The 23090-nt window shown below is 35.8% G+C and overlaps 2 protein-coding genes across 7 annotated transcripts in view; one reads left to right on the plus strand and one right to left on the minus strand.

Annotated features, from left to right (window-relative positions):
* Positions 1-17759, minus strand: part of supt3h (SPT3 homolog, SAGA and STAGA complex component) — a 146658-nt gene extending 128899 nt beyond the window's left edge. For 2 of the 4 annotated variants that reach the window (XR_007184866.1, XM_048190388.1), the window contains exons 1-2: positions 17622-17759; positions 8628-8731 (exon numbers count right to left, since the gene is read on the minus strand). Coding sequence is in view for 2 of the 4 variants with exons in the window: in XM_048190388.1 (XP_048046345.1) it covers positions 8628-8731; positions 17622-17648 (131 nt within the window). In the remaining 2 variants the exon portion in view is untranslated. Of the gene's footprint in view, positions 1-8627; positions 8732-15891; positions 16041-17621 lie in introns of those variants that run through there. The other 2 variants (XM_048190389.1, XM_048190390.1) reach the window with 2 other exon arrangements.
* runx2a (RUNX family transcription factor 2a) overlaps positions 1-23090 on the plus strand; it is a 76006-nt gene that overhangs the window by 12676 nt on the left and 40240 nt on the right. For all 3 annotated transcript variants that reach the window (XM_048190387.1, XM_048190385.1, XM_048190386.1), the window contains 2 exons: positions 17657-17904; positions 19427-19583. In XM_048190387.1, the coding sequence (XP_048046344.1) occupies positions 17657-17904; positions 19427-19583 (405 nt within the window). The remainder of the gene's footprint in view (positions 1-17656; positions 17905-19426; positions 19584-23090) is intronic.

Below are 23090 nucleotides of genomic sequence, written 5' to 3' on the forward strand. Positions count from 1 at the left end.
AGTATAGTATTTATTTGGATGATTACATTTGATTCTGAATGAGTTTGATAGTATGCTAACGGGGCTAAAGCTAACGTTACACTGTTGGAGAGATTTATAAAGAATGAAGTTGTTTATGAATTATACAGACCTACACACCTACACAATTATACAGACCTATACATGGCTCTGGCTCCGTGAATACAGTAAGAAACAATGGTAACTTTAACCACATTTAACAGTACATTAGCAACAGGCTAATGAAACATTCAGAAAGACAATTTACAAATATCACTAAAAATATCATGATATCATGGATCATGTCAGTTATTATTGCTCCATCTGCCATTTTTCGCTATTGTCCTTGCTTGCTTACCTGCATAACGTCTGTTGATTCAGCTGTGCTGCTCCCAACGTTAATGCTGGCTTGTCTAATGCCTTGAACATGGGCTGGCATATGCAAAAGTTGGGGGCGTACATATTAATGATCCCGACTGTTGTGTCACAGTCGGTATTATGTTGAGATTCGCCTGTTCTTCAGTGGTCTTTTACAAAAATCAAATTTACATAAGAAGGAGGAAACAATGGTGTTTGAGACCCACTGTATGTCATTTCCATGTACAGAACTCTATTTAACTATGCTGAGGTAAATTCAATTTTAAATTCTAGGGCACCTTTAAAATTAAAATGATCCTAATATACACTGGCATTTCCACAGCGTTTCAGAAACGATCTCCGTCTACACTTCACAACCGAAGACAGTTCAGACTCCATGTTATTGTTTGCGCAGCCACGCCATCGTTTCCAAAAGTCTCCATTTTGGTCCTTTTACACTGAAACACAACCCCAGTGTTTTCAAACTAAAACGGTCTGTGCAGTGTTTTCGAAAGTCTCAGTTTTCGAGGGTCGAAAACACCAGAGTAGTGTAAATGACAGGCGTAATGGTAGCAAAAGTTATGCATTTTAAAATGAAAACACACTAGTGTAAACGGGGCCTTAAAGGTGCTAAAGAGGATGTTTCCGTCGACTGAGAAACCAAAGACTGTTAGTGAGTTTTTTAAATGAGCGCATGCGTAAGAACAACCCCCCTCCTTCACAGCTCATTTTGAGGGAACACCTCCCAAAACTCGTGCACAAGTGTTGGAACACGAGTGTTTACCACCGGCATTCGCTGTGTCGTGTTAGTGGATTCATTATGTTGGACTCACCGCAGGTAACTCATAATCTGCAGTTGTTACTCCTGTCTCCTGACAAAAACATTGCATGCGGTGCCTGTGGAGTGTGGAAAGTTACTGGAGCGCGCAGCCGTGCACGTCTCTCACAAGGAACGTCATGGCAGTGATTGACAAGCCAGAGAGCCAATCCGCGCACATCTCTCACACGGAACGTCACGGCAGTGATTGACAAGCCAGAGGGCGTAAACGATTGGCTGATGTTTTTAAGGCCCTACCTCGTGCACAGATGATGTATATTAATATTATTCCTTTCAGTGCACCTAATAAATAGTCTTTATCACTTAGTAAAGACAGTTTCAAGTAATATTGCAACAATGTATAAAACAAAACATCCTCTTTAGCACCTTTAAATATTTCAGTAAGAATTCTGACTTAGAACATTGGCTATGTAGGTAAGACAGCTTACTAGGTTTTACAACAGAGCCTATATGATGGCATAAGTAACAGTATGTACATTTAATTTAAAGAATGACAGAAAACACATCGATATGACTATATGGACATTCCAAGTCCAACATGACAAAGATCAGAACAGCAACAGTTAAGGCGTCTTTCAGTGAGAGCCTCTGTGCAGAAACACTAGAGTTAAACTGTGGTAAACAAATACTCAATAGTGATGAGAGGTTCTTTTCAGTTCCCAAATTACAGTCTGGTTAACCAGAGAGTCTGTGTGCCAGCTCATTACTGATGTTTGCTTCCAATGCGACTCGTCTCCATCCAAGTTTACGAAAACATTCGAGGGGCCTTGAAAGCACAGAAGGTTTTATACAGGCTGTAGCCCAGGAGACAGAAGCCCGAATTAGACAAATGCCTACACGTTGCTAGTCAACGGCCCATGGTTTCACCCAGGTCCTGTAGCAGATCGCTGTAAATGCAGTTAGGCGGCTGAAAGCAATGCCACGAGAGGACAGTGGGCCGTCCTGCCTGGGAATGCCACTCGACGCTTCCCGACAACTCTGAATCTTAATGCCTTATTTAATTACAGTAAGTGGCTGACGTTCACCTAATTGTTGGGAGTAAATTAAAGTGCTACATTCGCACAGTCTCATTACGTTCCCACAAAGACACATAAATGGCTTTTCCATCATCAACTTTTTCCTGAATATAAAATATGATTGTGTTTTTCTCCCAGATATTATATGACCCTTTCAATGAGGATTTATTTCACAATGTCGATTGCACAAACGAAAGAACATTGTGGGAAAACAAAATCCTACTGCAAAGTCCAAAATAAAAAGGAAAATCAGCCTATACCATGGTACAAATAGTAAAGTATTTCAGAGTGTAAATGCAATGTACTCCAATATACTTCAAAGAATACCATAGTACTAGCATACCCCACGTCCAAAAAACAAGGTATTTTTTTGTTGGTAACATTACTACTTCAGAAAAACAGTCTGTTATGTTATATATAAACTACAATTAAAAAGTTTGGGGATGGTAAGATATTTTAACGTTTTTGAAAGAAGTCTCTCATGCACATTGCTTACCAAGGCTTCACTTATTTGATTAAAAACACAGTAAAAACAGTAATATTGTGAAATATTACTTTTTTAAAAAATGCATTTGAATATATTTTAAATATTTTACATTCCTGTGATACAAAGCTGAATTTTCATCATTACTCCGGTCTTCAATCTAACATGATCCTTCAGAAAAAAAAAAGAAAGAAAATGTTGAAAACGGTTGTGCTGCTTCATATTTTTGTTGTTTTCAGGATTAAAAAGAACAACATATTTGAAATAGAAATATTTTGTAACATTTTAAATATCATTTTAAATATTAAATATATACATACATATATATATATATATATATATATATATATATATATATATATATATATATATATATATATATATATATATATATATATAAATAATGTTGTCAACAGTATTGAGTTCTGAAACATAATATTAACTTGCTAACCATTAAGTAAACAAGCAAAACATGTTAGAAATAACAACTGCACTGCACACATACTGGAAGTGACAGGAGATACAATGTACAATTGTAAAAAGCAATTACATGGTGTATAATAATAAAGGGACTGACATTACAAACAGCTCATGGCGTAGGGGCCGTATGGTTCCCTGCTCATAGCCACTAATTACAGATAGTGAGACAAAAACACAAAATACGTCACATTTAATTGAATAACAATACGTCTCTAAAAAAAACAGCATATGGACATGCAATGGGTATTAGAAGCATTAAAAGTGCTTTAGTCTCACTTATGCATTTACGTCATTAGTGTTCTACAATGAAAAAAAAATTATTATATTATATTATATTATATTATATTATATATATATATATATATATATATATATACTTAGACATACATATATATATATATATATATATATATATATATATATATATAAAAGTCTAATTAATGGCTGTAAAAATACAGTCAGGAAATTTCCCTCAATGCAGCCCGAAAAAAAAAAAAGCAATATAAAAGCCACAGTTTGTGATTTCCACATTTTTTGTGCACTAATATTTCCATATTCCAACAATGCGTTTCAGATCTAATAGCTTTTTCTTGCTCATACCGTATCGTTCTTGCAGTATAACAGAAAAAACAGGCAGGACTTGCAGCCCACAAAAATGCTGGTGTGGGTTTTGTCTGACTACAGTAGTACTAACACCGTGCCACAAATAATTGTGGCAAAATAAAATAGGTGCTAAAATTAATCGTCAAAAATAGACTGAAACTAAATAATGACTTCAGGTATTTTTAAACACCATTGCCAACATGATAATATGGACTAGGTTATTCTGAAACATCTGATGCCACAAAAATGCAATTTCAAATCACTTAAACAGAAGAATTTCATGCAATTGGCACAGCGGCGGTGATGAACCCTGGAGTTCACAGAGGACTCGCTTAAAAACCCACTTTGATCAGGTTACAACCACAGGCCATGATACACTTGAAGTCGGCAACAGTTAAAGGGAAGCAGTCTAAGTGCATCGCCTCAGGAACGACTTCTGCCGTGATAAAACACACATTCAATACGGGTCTGTCGGCTGAAGCATCGCAGTGGAGATAGACAAATCTGTCCTGAATGAATCCCACCAGAAGCATATGATTTGTTTTCACTTGTTTGTTTAATTTGCCATTTCAGTTTATTTGTTTGATTGAAGTTGACAGCCAATTAGCATTCGATGGCAATGGATCACTTTGCATGAAGTAAACACCCAATAAATACATGTTTAAACAGCATTCGCAATGGAATTCTAATCAAAATCTGAACAATCAATGGGAAATAATGGTTACCCACTGGAATTTGGTTGTTTAATATTATTTTTACCTTAATAATAAACATAATAATCAAGTTTCAGTCTACTTTTCAGATTCTAGACCGAACAGACGTGCAAAGCTCAGCTGTGGTGTTCAATGTTCGATACTTTCTCGTTGTCTAGCTAGAAAATCATCCATCATTACAGACACTGCTTACCTTACTGCAGTACAATAAATGTATTTTAATTGGACAGGGCTTTCAGAGAGAAGGATGAAGGCTGGTCGAATCCACAGAGAACAGAATAGCAGGACGTTGGCCATATTAAACCGTCTGTGTTATCTTTAGCACCTTATGCATGTATCATTGAAATTCCTGGCCAAAGTAAGCACTCTTTAGAGCGCACCGGATTATAGCACGACTGAATGATTGGAATTTTACCATGCAATGCTTCAGACTGCACGCAGCAGTCAAAGAGATATCAGCCCTCTTTTGCTGTCAAATAGCAAATTAGCAACATGTTAGTGCACTAAAAACCTCTGCGGCCACTATTGTTTTTGTAACGAGATGGTTTCACAAAAACAATCCGAGCAAAGATGTAATTTAGCGTACACCCATTGCAGACATCACCTTTACCTGACCACACTATAATCATGGTCATGTTGTCATTTCAAAAAGATCTGCTCATAAACATGACAAAACAACATTTAATTGTGCTCAGAAATAGTGTTAGACTGTCGAGGAATGAATCAGCAAGGCTAATTAATCTACAACGTTATTTTAATCAGCCAATAATTATGGCCATAATGCCGATCAAGATATATTTAGGGGTTTTTTTTTTTTAACACTTCTAAAATCAAAATCAAAATCAAAAGCTTTGATAACTGACGATGCACTTTTTCCTTTTTTTATATTTTCTGCCCTTTAGATATCAGCATCTGCCACTGAAAACCCCATATTGGTCTGCCACTATTAAAAACGACTCTGTTAAGATGAAAAAGCACAAAAATGCCTGGAGAGAGACGTATTTAGCTGATTAAGAAAGTTAAACGGTAGCCTCATTTTAATTTTAAGAGCCACACTCTATGGTTCTAATGCTTCTCTCATTGAACCACAAAACTTCCTACCATTTATAAGTACAAGTGATCTCAATTAGAGACCTCCATGAAGGCACGGGGCGGCAGACAGTCACGGCAAGAGGCGGCAGAGGAAACTGTCTTTACATTTTCCTCCCTCACTTTTCCAGACAGCCGGCGTGCCCAAGGCAGACAGCGTCAAAAACACCCGAGAGTCTGTTTTACAGTACGCACAGATGCCAAGCCCCAGCTGACTTTTTACAAACCTTATTTCTCTTCTTCGTAAGAGGATTTTTACACTTCAGTTTCAGCTGCAAATCAAAAAGCATGAGGAAAACGCGTCGCTGACAATAACTGTACAGTGTGACACAGATGAATGCAACAGATTGTTAGATGCTGGAATATAATATCTCCATATCATCACTCAGCGCAGCGCCTGCCAAAAGAGGAAGAAAATCTTTGCAATTGGAGGCCATTTAGTCTCCATCAAAAATGCCTTTGACTGCAAGCTATAATTAAATGTCTTTCAAAAATATAAGACTGCAATCCAAAGCCCTTTATGGAGTCGCAGGGTCATGTGATTTTCTTTTTCAACAAAAGGAAATGTTCTAAAATGATATGACCGCGTGCAGTGAAGTGAGATTCTACAGGCACGGAGCACTTCGTATTTATGACTCGAAACAATGACAAAAAAAAAAGAAGGAATCGGCCCTGGAGAAAATCAACATGATGTTACTCATCACAGCAGATATAGGAGACATGCACAATGATTTTAGGCTGCTGTACAGGCCAAACAAGCTGTTGAAAACAAGAGATATTTCTTATGGTAATATTTCTAATCTTGGCAGGGATGATTTCATTACAGGATAAAAGATTGTGTAAGAAAAACAGATGAGCAAAAAAACGTCAAGAAATGTCAGGGTCATATTACACTGCAAACTCCAAAGAAAAAAAAAAAATAAATAAATAAATGTTACTTTATCCTGATTTTTTTTTTTTTTTTTTTTATAATTATGCACATTCCGTAATAAAAAATAATGCAATTTTTTTTAACTGTATAAAAATTCTTACATAATTATACATAACTATATTCAGTACTATTTTGTACTGAAATTAATTTATGCTGATTTCTATTTATAAATACTTATTGTAAATGTTAAAACAAAATGTAATATTTATTTTTATTTAAAAATTATGGACAGCATTATTGTTATTACATACTTATTACATAGTAATAAGAATTTGGAGTTAAACTTTATTTTAAGGTGTCCTTGTTACAGTGTAATTATACATTTAAGAACTGAGTGATATAAATTAACTACATGTACTTATAGGGTTATAGTTAGGATTAGGTTTATTGTAAGGTTAGCTGCATGTAATTATGCAGAATGTTATATTTATTACTACAGTAACTACATGTAATGTGTAACAAGACACTAAAATAAAATTACACCAAATTTGTGGATGAAAATGTGCTTAAAATGTTTCATTTTATTTATGTAAAACATAACTTTACAAAATACCTTTGTTGACCATTTCTGACTTAACAAAAAGGGGAGGTGTTTTTTAGCTCTTCACAAACCCTCAGTATCATCAGCCTACACGAGGTAAACACACAGTAAAACAGTGTTGTTGTGATTTGCATGAGTTTGAAGGTCTTCTCAGGTGGGATTCAAAGCAGAACATCAGGATGAATTTCTCTGTGGCTTTCCTAAAGAATATCTCTCACTAGGTCAAACCGCAAACGCTCTGTTGGAGGGAAGTCAATGGATCGGCATGTAAATTTACTTTATGACTCCTTTGTGCTTTCGGTGAAGCAGTTTTCTAGACCTGGCCGCTCGCTTTATAGATTGAGCTTAATATTATTCATTCCAAGATCAACTACACTTAAGGTTTTTGACGGAAAAACAGGGTTTCTGACAAAAATACTGTCGTGTGCCGAAGTACATCCACAGAACCGCAAACACTGATGCGGTTTCCAATAAGCAAACTCTTCATTATTTCTGATGGACAAAATAATAAGCATTAATTGATACTTTGGTAAACCGTAAAGTGGTTTTCTGCCGTGGCACAGTGATGGGAAATCCAGACTGACTCTACTCAAGACTTGCATCATTGGCGCTAGGGCTGTCACTAACGATTATTTTGGTAATCGAGTAATCGGTTGATTAATTTGACGATTAATCGGATATTTTTTTGTGGTAATAAAAATAGACTTAAGAGAACAATAGCCTTTAAATTGACTTTAAATACATATATAATAACAATAAATTGGTTCAAATAAAGGAATCAAAAGCAAGTACACTGTAAAAAATTATTTTCATGATTTATCATCACAACATTTTTTCTTTTGTCAAATCAACTTAAATAATTAATGTGGTTCAGATAACATATTTTGAGTTTCTGTTTATTAAACCAATTGCCTTCATTGTATCAACTCAAATTTTTAATTTCAATGAACTCAATTTTAAGGCAACAAACTTACTTAAATTAAACCAACACTTCTTTTTTACAGTGTAATCATATGGTTTCTTTGAACAACACTGTTAAAATACATAATTTAATATTCCACTGCGTTTATTCCACTACGTGGAAGAAACACGTAACCTGCGCGCATGTAAATAATAAAAGTGTCCCACAGTGCATATATTTATTCAACTGAATCACAGCCTTTGTGAGTTTCACAATAGCACTATGCTATATTATGATTTTTAAATGGTTTTAATATATTGTTCAACCTTATAATGTGGTTCACGGATTCTCATCTGTGGAATGCGCCACTTCCGGTATTTTGCCGGTTAAATCAACATTTTTTTAAATTAAGTACTCAAACTTAAATCGAGGAATTGTGACAGCCCTAATTGGCACTTTATAAAATTAGCAATGAGTAATGTGCTATCTTATGGGGAAAAAAACTTCCAAGGTAGCAACCATAATCGTCTCTGAATTATCTTGGAGTAGCATGTAAATGACATATATGAATATGTTAATCAGTCATCAACGCACACCTCCACAGTATTTGTTGTAAGGGCAGGAACACATTAGAGTTTTCTGAATGATTTTAGATGGGAAAGCTTTCATCCACTTACATCATGCTCTGGAGCTCAGGGATGAAGCTGGTGGCCTTTCCGGATCCGCGTCCGGCTGCGGTGCTGCTGCTGGCTGCCATGGGGCTCGCAGCACTGCTGCTCATCTGTAACACACACACACAACACACACGGCTTTCACACAACGGCCACTCAAAGCCTGAGCAATTATAAAGCCACTTCACATGGAAAACGCTTCCTGATGCATCCACCGACAGGAGGGGAAACATGCCACATGTTCAGAGCCGGACACATTCAACCGAAATCAATGACAAATGGCACTCTCAAAGAGATGTCAGAGAGACAAGCAGGATGCTTTTTTTAGCATGTGAGACTGAACTATTTTTAATGAGCAAAGCAAGGCTGCTTAAACTACTGTAGGCAATGATAGTTGATGAATGATCTTTCAGTTCAAAGGGAACGGGAGACATGTTTAAAGTCTGTTTTGTTTGACTGTTTACTAAACATTTGATCTTGCCAGCATTACATGGCATGACAAAAAGTGCATATTTAGTTCCATATAACATTTTAGTGTTGTGCTCATTTAGGCACTGAATCCCTGAGCTCAAAATGAACCAATGACCTCTGCAAAAAGCATTTAAATATTTACATAGAGGGGCCAAATATATAAAATGACCCACAAAAACATTAATATAAAGTAGTGGTCAACCTGAGATATTTATTAATTGCATGGCAAAATTCTTGTTAGTTTGTTTGTTTTTAAATCTTAAAATTTTAACATATTTACATTTACATTTAATTTTGAATCATATTTTCAATGTGGACTTTTATAAATGTATTATATTAATAATAATAAAGGTGTATACTTTTTGTGTATGTACAGTAAAATTTTGTACATTTTACACTCATAATTCATAAAAATAAATAGCAATATCAATTATCTATACTTTCTGTGAATATTTAGTTTAAATTGATTATACAATTTTAATACACACATTAATACACAAAACAAAAATCAATAAAAATGTACATTTTATATTTAAAATTATATATTATATATATATTATATTATATTATATTATATTATTATATTATATATTATATTATATTATATTATATTATATTATACACTAAAAAAATGATAATTTGGATTTACTTAATTTTTTTATGTCAACAGGTCCCACATAATTTGTTTATGTTGAATTTAATTAACATTATTTATTTCAGTTAACTTACATTTATTACATAAGGTTAACTCAATGCCATTTAGTTGAATCAGGTTAACATTCTTAATTTTGTCCAAAACCATTAAGTTTAATTATCCTAAAATGAATATCAAACAGAAATTGAAAAAAGTAACCCAGTTTAATGGATTAGTTTATTTAGTGAATGCATTCAAGAACAATTTTCACACCGTTTACAAAATCTTTACTCTGTAAAGACTCTTATTGTTAAGTGTTAGCCAGAAGATGGGTTTATTCCATCTATGGCATGACCAATATAGTTGTTTTTATTATTAAACAACTTTAGTTATTGTTAGATAATTGTTAGATAACCCAAGCACATGTTCTACACTTCACCACAATGGTAACCCCAAAACTATTAACATAACAGAAACTTTTAAATACCAACATAATAGAAAGTAAACATTAAAAAGTCCCTCCATTTTCTTATGTTGCTAAAAACTGCTTAAAATAACACTTTATTTCAACATTTACTCTCCCAGATCAGCCCCTTTGCAAAGCATGATGGGAAGTGAAAGTCCTGTTTGACTGAGTCCTGGTTGAGTTTACTTGATTGAAACATGTTATTTTAATATGAAAACAGTAAGTTAAGTCAAAAAGTAATCGTTTTAAGTCAGTTTAACATGAAGCAATTAAACTTGAACCAGAAACTTAATACAATGGTGTTGAATCAAAATAAGCTGTTTAAATAAAGTCATCATTTTTTTGAGTGTATATTTTAAGCATTTCGGTATAAATTGAGTACATAATTTATACTCAATTCACTAAAAATAATAATAATAATCATAACTGATCCGGCTGTTTTTAGAAACTATGAAGCTGGACTGATTAATCAGCTGATATATTGTCATTATGAGAATCAGAATTAATATGTTGGTCTATCACTCAAATATACAACAACTTTATGATAACATCATGATGGTTCTGACTGCCGCACTCCAGAAACAGAGTCAACATTACTATCAGATATACAACATTATTATTCTCTAATTTATCGGAGTTATCTGAGCATGTGTCGTCAACCAGTTAACATTCATCACACAGCTATTTGCACAGTTTGCAGTTAGACTTCCTCCAATACAAAGAAAACAAATTAACAGGATGCTGATACAACCCCAGAAATGGAGCTTGTCGAATTCAAATGCGCTCTTTGTCGGCCTCGTCACGGCCCACCAGGTTTATTTGAGCAAACCTTGGTCTGTTTGAACCTGAAGCTGACATGAGTGACTCAGAAACCACAGCCTTCCTACGGCATCAGACTATCAAATCTCACAGGTGGACATCCCTTTTCTTACATAGATGAGACGTAATCTCTATTAATGCTGGTGTAATCTGACACACTTCTGTGCACTGATCATTAAAGATATGTTTTATTAAAGTTCGGGAGGAGCACGTTCAGATAATTTATCAAATTAGCACGGGAGGAGCATGTTCAATTAATTAACTCAATTAGCGTGACAGGAAGTAGATATACAGCAAGTTTATTTCTGTCACACAACAGTTTTCCAGCATCTCTCCTCCACCCCATCTCTTCACTCCTAACTATTCCTATCCCAGCCTGGGAGGGGGGAGCATTATGGGTTTGGAGCCCTCAACTCGGACAGCACGACAAACACGAATAACCTTTACTCTATCTGATTATATGTAAGTGTGAACTCGTATACTCACCCTAATTCCAAACCAATATGAAATTTAGGGTGTGTTCACACTTGTACTTCGGTTCTCTTGGTTCTTTTGGTCTGAACCAAAAAAAGAAACTAATACATTTAGCTTAGCGTTCACACTGTCGTTTTTTTTTTGTTTGTTTGTTTTGTTTTTTTAAATGGCTTTTATGATTAATATTTTGTTTGACAGAACTTGTCAAACATCTGAAACAATGCTGTGTGCAGGGCTAAATGCACTCGCTGCATACAGAGAGCCTAAAAATAACTTTTTGTCACACCTGCCAATGGCCGGTGACTTTAAATTTAACTATTTAACTATAAAACTATTTTTTACCAGCCAAGAAACAAAAACAGGAATTTATGACACCAATATTTTAGATGCTAGTGAAAATTCACAATCCTGTATTCCAATTTCGATACCACAGCTAAACTACTACTAGCTTAACTAATATAATTAATAGCCTACATTTTTAAAGACAAGTAAACAGTCTAGGTCTGGGCGATATATCGCATGCGATTGTCACGCGCATTTCGTCAGTAAAGCCGGTTCCCTGAGTACCACGAAATCGCCATCACCTGCTTTCAAATGGAGCGCCATTTAATAGACAGAACCGTAGATCACTGACAAGCTATGCAATATCGTGTTCATTATCGCAGATGAATCGCCTTTGATAATGAATGCGATATTGCGTAGCTTGTCAGTGATCTACGGCTCTGTGCAGGTGATGGCGATTTAGCGGTAATCAGGGAACCGGCTCTACTGACGAAATGCGCGTAACAATCGCATGCGATATAACGCCCAGCCCTATAACAGTTTATAATAAAAAAGAATAAATAATCAAATTGCAAGCAAAAGCACAATTAAATACAAACAAAGATACAAATGAAATAGTGCTTTTCAGGCAGGTCTAAAAGTAGTATATACAGGCACAGAAATTTAATAAAGTAGGCTAATCAAATAAATAACTGCATAGACTTCATATCCTTTTTTTTTAAAAATGTCAAGAGCAGTGAGTGATTTTTTTCCTTTATTGTTTGGTTAACATTAAAAACACAGACAGGAGCAGGATTATTAGGATGCTGTCACTTTAAGAGCAAATGCATGCAGGGATCATGCGTTTTCTCAACTGAAGACATAACCGACTATCGGGCTATGATAGGATACTCGCTGAAACGGGCATTTTTGTTACATAATTTCCGTTCAAGCACAGTAAGGCATGAAAGAGTGTTTAATTTAGTATTTGCACGCTATAGACGTGGCTTTCAGAGCAAAAACTTTTGGATGTTGAACTTCCCACACAGCGCGCGAGTATTCCCTTTCACGTGTTCTGGTGCTTGAATATTTACACTGTAGGCTACAAAGCGTTGTTCACGTTCATATTCTCACAACATTGCATTGTTAGAAATGTTACCGGCCATCTGGCAACTGACACGGTTTCATATACTCACCAACACCGATTTTTACTCACATTTGGTGCTTGGCGAGTGTTCACTTTAGGCCCTGTGCGTACATATGATGGTATATGATGGAGCTGAGGTTTTTTTTTTTTTTATGCCCTTCCTTCACTAACTTCCCTCAGTCTCCTCAGTCTCGTTGACTCGGATGTACGTCATTGGTTACGTTGCCCACTACTGGCAGAACAATTGCAATGAAATCCCCTATGGAGTTGATTTTTTTTTTTTTCCCTTACTAAATTGTTTAATGCAACATTCTATATGTATATAGGTGTGTTAAGGTTGTTTTAAAAAAATTATATATATCATAGAGTGGGGTAAATTAAACGTGATATGCAGTGACTTCACAATCTTGTTGCATTGTGGTATATGAGCTGCCTGTAGTGTACATATGAAGGAGACTCGCTCCCTCAGTCAAAATGGAGGGAGCGTGGGTCTGCCATATAAACTTCCCTCGTCCACTTCACAAAGTGGAGCGCATTTCAAAATGGCGGCAGGGATTCAACTGAGGGGAAGTGCTTAATGAAGTTCGCAAGTGTGTGTCTAAAATTGGAGGGGAACGCAGCCTATGCCTATGTTTGCTTGAGTGTCCTTTTTAGGGTCGCATCTTGTGACATCCATGTTCCGAGTTTGGTTCGTTTACATGTCTTTGGTCGGTGTTGCATTCATATTTCATTCGAACCGCATCGGAGTTCGTTTGACTTCACTTGTATGGGTGCGTATAGGGTTTGGATGGCAGCCATCACACTTATTCACCTAACAGAGGGATCACACCAGAGTTCGTTTTAATCGAACCAAACCTGCCAAGTGTAAACACACCCTTAGATTTGCCATGAAATGAAAACTGAATTGAAATGATAATCTGCAGCTCTCAAATCTCATTCATGCTCACATTCAATTAAATAAAAAAACAAAAACAAAGTGACAACAGTTTCAATATGATGTATGGCGAATGAGATTTCAGTCCTATGACAAAGCAAAGATCATCTTGTCAAATGGCTTTAAAAGACTCAAAATTCAGCACAAATCACACGGACTAGCTTTAATCATTTCAGTTTGACAGCACACATCCCAAATGGCTTCAAAGAGCACCCAGGATATTTTTCAAAATTTCTTATTTTGTGTTCCACAAGAATAACAACAGCATTTGGGTTTGGAACGACATGAAGGTGAATAAATAAAGGCAGAATTGTCATTTTTCAGCGACCTTCTCCTTTAATCAGAGCCAATATAAATCTTAATTCCGTCTCCGAGGGACATGAAACTAAATGTTCCAAAGTGTCACCAAAGCAAACGCAGGGCCCTTTTCTTCAATAAACACATCGCGGCGTAAAATTTCCTTCTGTTTTCGCCCCCTCTGTTGGATGAAAGATAAAGCTTTTGCTTTGACTCGTGAAGGCAGATGGTCGCCATACTGGGCAAAATGAATTCAGATGTGGCAAATGAATCAAGATTACTTCAACATGCAAAAGGCTTTGAAAGAACAGAAAAGGGAGCCATTCTATTTATTGCATTTTCCCCTATGTAATTAAATAGTCAGGACTTTTATGTAGCTTCCACGTCTTTTTTTGTTGTTTTTTTGTTTCTACAGACGCCTAGTTAATTTACTCATTTAGTCGTGGGCATGAGATGCAGGCGTTCAATTTGTGTTTTGGCAGATTTTGCCAAGAGCAGTAGTCCTACAGCGTGTAAAGACAAAAATACGGATGACTCTTGGTGACATAAATGATTTGAGGAAGGGCACTTTTACTACTGCAGCTATAAGAAAGCCCACAAATATCAGCATTCAAAGACCTCCAACATATTTATTTCTTCTTTATCCAAGACATCCAAATCCAACCTTCCGCCACATGCTGTTTCAATATATATTCAACTATATTTTTCATTAATTACAATTACCCCAACTCAGCTGTCTCATAAATTTACAGACGATCATCATAACTGGGGGAAAATCAGAAACATATTTGGCGCTCGCAGTCACCGAAGAAGGAAATGTAACTTAATAGCGCGTCTTTCTCGGGGCCCTAATGAAGTGGCAAATGCGATTCAGAGCCATTGGATGTTTTATTTCCCTCCTACATCCTCGCCGCGCCGCCACACACAGCTCCCAGCAGCGCCTGCCTGCGCCTGCACAAGACCTGCAATCATGCAAAATCCATTTCTCTCACACCGAAACGTGTAGATTAAAGGCTCTTGGACGTGTACTTGGACAGGAAGGAGGAGGAGAAATGGCTCGCACGTTCAAATCTCCATCATCTCTGTGTGTGCAAGTTTCCACAGAGTCAGACTTCATGTCGAGTGCTGACATCACTCTTCCTACGGTCTTTCAAACAGCCAAGGTTTTACAAACAATACACATGGGAGAAAGTCAGGCTAGACACAAGAGTGGGGATGTGATTTTTTCCAGAATAAAACACAGAATTGACTGTGAAGGAAGAACGGAGTATGAAACCTCAACTACCACAGGCTCACAACTGGAGTCTAGAATAAGAAAATGGGTTCAGCACTGAGATTTTTCCATCTAATTATAATTTTGCATAAATAATGTGCATATTTAATTAGCATTCCGAGATAAGCGAGCTCATTTTAGCTCAGTATATTCTTCAATGCGTCTGTGAGACTTAAAGATGCCTAAGTAACTTGACATGTCTGATACTCTGTCAAAAAGCTATTTACTATAACCATAACTGTAACTGTAACTAACAACTTTCACTAGATTTCAGAGTATCCAAACAGTTAAAACTATATAAAATAAAATGCTTGTCAACATTATAAAGACATAATGGTGTTTATAACACACTTTATGAACATAAACAGTGGACTGAACTGAACAAACAGAACATTTTCAATAGTCTCGAGTCTCGTTTCAATAAAAGTTGACTTTCAGACTAAATAAATAACTGAAATTTAACCTTACACGTTAAAATAAGGGAACGTTTTTACCTTATGTATGTTCAAATATATTCAATCCATCCACATGTGCTCTTTCAAACTGCAAGGCACTTGACTCTGATGTAAACAATACTGGTCAGCGCGTGTCTATTTGACGTCACTCGGTCAGCCAGGGATTGTGGGTAATGTAGTTTTATTGGTTATCGAACGCAACAGTCCGCAGAGTTCAGCGAACAATGCTGTAGTTCTTCATTTAGCCTCGTCGCATAATAAAAGACGAATTTAAACGTTAAATATTATAAATAGGCTAATAATAATAAAATACAAATTAATAAAAAAAAATTGCATAGTACATTTCAACAAAGAATTGTTAGAAAAATAATTAATAGCCTATGGTTATAATTTTATTTTATACTTGTTATTATTATCTTTAAATGTTATTCTTTGACCTTGTATAGTAGCCTATTTATTTTCCCCATACTCTTTTTCAGATTACAAATAAAAAATAATCAGCCCGAAAATTAATATAGAAGTTATTATATATGTTAATATAGGCTATATATTAAATATATATATATATATATATATATATATATATATATATATATATATATATATATATATATATACATTGTAATTTAGATACTTCTTCAATATTGTTGTCATGGTTTCTGTGCTGATATTGTATAATATTAACTTTAGCCCGGGCTCTTTATCTCTCTTTAGAAATAGGAAATGAGTCACTTCTCTTCTTTGCTTGTTTGCTTTCTGTCTGGTTTCAATGAGTTGTGTTTATATCTCTTTATGAGCCTCTCTGTTTCTCAGTGTGACTGAACAGTGAAAAAAAACTTGCTGATGCAATACTAAAAAACAATTGTTTTTTTCAAAAAAATGTTGAATATTTCATTGTTAGTTGATTAATATAAGTCTTTAAAACCCTTAAATTTTTTCACTTGATCTTCTTCTTTCCCCGTATCTTTACATTTCGAGATAAATCACAACTGTGCTGCTGTTTATTTATAGCAACAGGGTCTTCGTGTAGTATTTTTTGGGGGGTTGCTTTGGTATAAGAGGAGAAAGAGCTCTAAAAACTGATATCAAACCACTGAATTGCTCATTTATTTTGATGCCATGAAATGGTGCTTGGAGACATGACGTGCTCAAGACTCATCAGCATAATAATCCTCCTGCTTCTGCATATATATATAAACCACAAAAAACCTGAGCTCACCAAAGTCCCTGCCTCCTAAGACAAACCACACAACGAGACAAAAACACTGCGGCTTCGCAGCGCCTTCATCTTTCTAACCACAACCTTTGGAATCACCTTTTTAACCCTTCACAAAGACTGTGCATGGAGCAAGAAAGGTCTTGAGGACTTTTGCAAAGCAGTAACTTTCTTTTTACTACTTATATGGTGACACGTTTTAAGAAGCGCGGTAACGTGAACTCTCCGATCGAGCGCTGTGCGTAATGCGAAGTGACTCGCTTTTATTCCGGATTTTGAAGTTTCTTACAGCAACCTTGGAGAAGCGAAAAATCAGCTCGTAAATTATGTCTGCGTTTCTTTCGAGTATAACCAGGAGCTCGTGCTCGTTTGTTTCCACGCGATTCACCTGTAGGAGCGCGTAAAGCTTGCGCGTAAAGCCTGAGGGGAACCGACCTTATCCAACTTTTTCGGTTTCTGGAAGGCGCGTTACTCAGCCTAACGGACTTCATAAAGATCCCGTCTATTTTTAATGAAAAAGACTGACTTTAGTGCTGATTTGAAGTGTTCTTACCTTTGCTGACATTGTTGTGATGCGCATTCCGGTAGATCCGAGCACCAGCCGCAGGTTCAGTCCGCCGTCCAGCAGCCTTCAGCCGGTGGCGGGGAAGATGAGCGATGTGCAGCAGGAGCCGAACGCAGCGGTGCCGAGACTCCGACAGCACGACAACCGAACCATGGTGGAAATCATCGCGGACCACCCCGCCGAGCTCGTGCGGACGGACAGCCCCAACTTTCTGTGCTCAGTGCTGCCGTCTCACTGGAGGTGCAACAAAACTCTCCCGGTGGCGTTTAAGGTCAGAAAGTCTTACGGATTTATACGACGTGATTTAGAAACAGGTTTACATTAAATAACATATGTGATTTTTTTCATTTCTAACTATTTGGATGCACATTAACTCTTGATGTTTAGCATTTTTGACATGGCAATTTTAATGCTTAATAGTGGATCTTTTACATTCATAAATTAATGTATTTATTGTTAGTAATAACTTAAACCTGGTAATTATTTAAACAGGCTGGTCCCATTGAGATTTAAATTTCACTTAAAATATAGACCTGGCCAAGATCCAGACAACATTAAAATACATAAATTCATAAAAACACACTAAAATATTAGTACGATAGAAAAACGCAGTCATTTAACAGTAAAATGATTCTATTTAAGTTTGTTTGAATGCTTATATAAATGTAAATTTGACGTTTCAAGACAGTTTGCAAATAGACTGCATGTCTAATCAAACTTTTATGGCTTTTATTTGAATGTACATGAACTAAAAATCTGTGCAGCATTGTAAGGGTTTTCCTATTGTAATGCAGTTCCTTGATGACTTATTGATTATGTGATGTTTTAAAGTGATGTTTTACAAGTGTTTCTTTTCCACATCAACACATCATGTGCTTTAATGCTAATAATAGTTTGTTTTTGTTGTTTTTTGTTTTTGTTTTTTTTAATTATTGTTCACATTTATATTTAATGGAGGTTACTGGTGTTTAAAATGAGAAATCCTGCCATGCTGGAGAGAAGTGAAATCTGAGAGATTTGAAGCTATTCATAGATACAAACACATGCATGTTTAATCACTCGGCCTAAATTACACACAACTATTAATACTTTGACCAAAGATAGAGTATTTCATACAAACGGAGTCATTTTGCTTAGGATTATTCTGTAAACATAACTTTGTTCATTTATATGAGCTTGTACTGAGCTAGAGCTCCTGCTCACATTGAACAATAACATTTAAAATTTAACATTAAACATAATTATTTACAGTTTATTAAAAAAAAAAAAAAAATGAGTTGGTTGCAAAAATCCAAGTTCAAGTTTAGAAAAAGAAAAAAGTCAATTTTGACAATAAGTAAATGTATGTTTTTTTAAATATCAATATTATTTTTTAATTGCCTTTAATGAGCTCACATTTCAAGAAAGGGGGAACATTTTTTTTACAATCTATTTTTTCTAAGGCTTTTCGGTGGATTGTATAAATTTGCTTTAGACGTTATTCTCATTGTTTATTGCTGAATCAATAGTAACGTTAAATGTGTAACTTACTGACATCACCAGATGTTTACCAATTTAAGTGGAATTGTTATCAAAAACAAAATGAAAGGTCCAATTAAAGGACAATCTAACTTTTGTTTAATGATATATTTGCATGTTTGAATTGATTTATTGTGTTATTAACCCTCTGAGCCCGGCGGTCTCACTTCATAATCTGGACTGGATTACAGGCTGTGATCAGGATTCAGACAGTATATGAATCAACAGTCGTGTAAACAGTGAATATCAGGGTAAATGACACCTTTTCTGTTCAGGTTGTCGCTCTGGGAGATGTTCCTGACGGGACCGTGGTGACAGTTATGGCAGGAAATGACGAGAACTACTCGGCAGAACTGCGAAATGCCTCAGCTGTCATGAAGAATCAGGTGGCGCGTTTCAACGACCTGAGATTTGTTGGCAGGAGTGGAAGAGGTTGGTACTTCCACTTTCATATTATTTATTCTTCACTGGCCGCTTTGTTTGCTTTGGCTGAATCATAAAAAGGGTAAAATCACGTAAGACATTTCATTTACAATAAATGACATGTTGGAAATAAAACTTCAGCATGCGGTGCACAATTCAAATTGACTGAAAGTTATGTTTTACCGCAAATACCCAGATAAAATGGATTTATTACTATTTAAGAGTGTATAGATTGCATCTGTGTAACTTAAAATGTAAATATAATGCAAATTATAAATAGGTTATTTTACATAAACACAATAGGATACTGTCCAAGATTCCTCATGTACGGATAACACTGAAAAGAAAAGAACTGCAGAATTGGAAGAGAATCACAGAGAGGCCTCAGCATTATTATTTTCCACAAGCGTCCAACATTTTGAGTGCTTCCATGTTGAGAATAAAGAAAAAGGGTGTGTTCCAAAAAATAACTGTCATTTAAGTATTCCCTAAGCTTAAAACATAAAAAAAAAAACTTACAGCAGCATCTAACTGTTGAAAAATAAAAATGTCATTTCCATCTAATATTTTTCTGTGTTACATCCACCCTACACACCCCTCCAAAAAAATCTTTAGCACATGAATGCAGGCTCAAAGTGCTCACAGACTGCTTATGTGTGGATGAATGCTGCTTTTGATATGCTTGCAATTATTGTCAAAGACAAAATCCTGCTCTTGTGATCCTGTCGGAAGAAGCCATTGAGAGAGCGCAGGCCTTTGAAGAGAACGGGACAGGCAGCGAGATCACAGGAGCGCCCGTCTGCTGCTGGAGGCTGCGTATACTCGGTCTAGACTTGCCCTACTAATCCACACGGGCACTTAAAGTGAAGCACGTACGTGTGCAGCAGGGAATCCCTCGCATGGCGCCCACAAACTACAGACTGAAACTAGATGAAAACAACTCCAGGTGTTTGAGGAAGTGCCGGTCGACTTATATGGGGTTTTCAATGGCTGATGCTGAAATATAGAGAGCAGGGTGGCCGATGGCTCATGTATTTTGTGATAAATTGATTTTGTCTATAAATTATTTGTCTATAAATAATTTGTATAGAAATTATAGAAATGAATAAAATACAATATATAGAATTGAGAGTAAATATTGTGTAAAATAGTGTTCATTTTATTATTTACTTCAATTTAATCCTATTATTAAAACTAAATTCTATTGTGTATGTATATACCTATCTAGATAGATAGATAGATAGATAGATATAGATACAGACACACACACACACACACACACACACACACACACACACACTACTATTCAGTTCAGGTCAGTAAGATTTTTAAAATGTTTTGAAAAAAGTCTCTTATACTCACTAAAGCTGCATTTATTTGATAAAAAATACAGTAAAAACTGTACAATTGTGAAATATTATTACAATTTAAATGAGCTAGTTCCTATGTGAATATATTTTAAAGTGTAATTCATTCCATTGATGCAAAGCTGAATTTTCAGCATCATTACTCCAGTCTTTAGTGTCACATGATCCTTCAGAAATCATTCTAATATTCTGATTTACTGCTCAAGAAACAATTATTATTGTTATCAATGTTTAAAACAGTTGTGCTGCTTAATATTTTTGTCAAAGCTGTGATATATTTTCTCCAGGATTATTCTGAACAGAAAGTTCAAACGTAGTAGTAGTTTCTATTGTCACTTTTGATCAATTGAATGCATCCTTGCTAAACAGAAGATTTTTTTTTTTTTTTTTTTATCTTACTGTATGAATCAGACATTAAAGAAGGACATCTTACTTGACAAAACACATACATGAAAGATGTAGGAAAGTACACAAAAAATATTTGATTATTATCCATTGCAAAGGCTGCTGGTATTCTGGAAGTGACACAAATGGGATGGATTAAGCTTCTGTTAATCGGCCAAGTGGATATAAATATCAATGGCAATAATCGACTGATACTACTTTTTAGGTCTGTGGTAGTTAAAACTGTGGCATTTGTGTGTGTGTTGAAGACACCTGATCGATCCATAATCAGTCCAAGTGGACACAGACGTGCAAACAGTAGTTTCTTGACCAGTCGGCTGGTCTCAGCGCATTCCTGCACCACTGAATGTCCTTACACACCCCCCAACACACTATCAGTGCGCATCCATGTTATCTCCTCACAGCTGTCACAGTGAACAGGGCTTGGCCCGCATGGAGACCCACACCTTCGCTGGCTTAAGTTTCTTCTATCTATGACATGGGATCTGGAAGAGGAAGTCAGGGAGGAGATAGCACAGCATAAGGAAATTAAATATGGAAAACGATACGATGCACGGTGTGGAAGATTAAAATAAGATCGACCGCAATCAAACGAATGACATAAAAAAATAGCGCTCCTTGAATTACCGTAAGCAACGCTGTTTTGCCTGAGGCGAGACATCGTGTATTTAACATTTAATTTATACAGAAACACATTTTTATTTCAGAAGTGCTGTGCCCTTATTTTTGAATGGATTTGGATATGCTGGGTTGGTTAGGTCAAGGCGGGATATTTGTTGTTGATCAGGAGTTTATGCATTTCACGTCTCTTTCAGTTTAGGAAATCATTTGGAACAGAAAAAACCTGCTGAATAAGCCAGCATTTAGGATATTTTTAGTAGCTGGACACCAACCGTTGGATGGATGGCAGATGCCAGGGTTGGTGGAGTGGTTAGACACGGGGCAGGGCTGTGGTGTGTATTTGCGATCAGCTTGCTGGGAAGGGCCCGGGTGGGTCCAAGAACGTGCTTTTGGGGGTTTATGGACGGATTCCTGTGGGAGAAAAGAAAGAGTTACATTAGCAAGACTTATTGCGTAACGTATAAAAATGTTGGTAAATCAATAATCTGGCAGTCCTAAAAAATGCATGCATATGGGAAATGACGACTGGTTTTTTTCTATAAAATATGTTGTTTTACTCTTTCTAATTAATGTTAGAAAATACTTTAGTAAATACTTTAGCAAAACTTACTGCATAATGTGAAAGGTAAATCAAATTCAAGTTGCAATTCTAGAAAATGCATGATAAATTGAAATGTTGCAGTTCTAGAAAATGTATGCACAAGCATTTATTCTATTAAATATATTGTTAAATGAGTTATATGCTCACTTAAAATTCGAAAATTGGACTATTTTCATTTTATGAAAGAAAGAAAGTGGATGGTCGCCAGGGTGTTGCTATGCAATTGCTAAGGTGTTCTGAGTGGCTGCTAGGTGGTTTGCTTACTTGTTCTAGTCAAAAGCTTGTTATACTGTACAAAAAAAAAATGGTTTTACGTAGTTGTAAATAAAAACAAGGATAATTGGAGTAGGTTTACAAGGAAATACTATTTCAGTTTTTCTACTTTAAAATGTAATGTTTCATTCAATGTGTTACTTGCAGTTTCTTTGTAATTATTTGTATGGTGGCTGAGAGAGCTCAACACACTGCAACTAAAGAAAACACATGCAAATAGAAAAAAAACACAGCAAATTAAGAAAACAT

This window comes from Megalobrama amblycephala, linkage group LG5, assembly GCF_018812025.1.
Source record: "Megalobrama amblycephala isolate DHTTF-2021 linkage group LG5, ASM1881202v1, whole genome shotgun sequence".
Taxonomy (NCBI): domain Eukaryota; kingdom Metazoa; phylum Chordata; class Actinopteri; order Cypriniformes; family Xenocyprididae; genus Megalobrama; species Megalobrama amblycephala.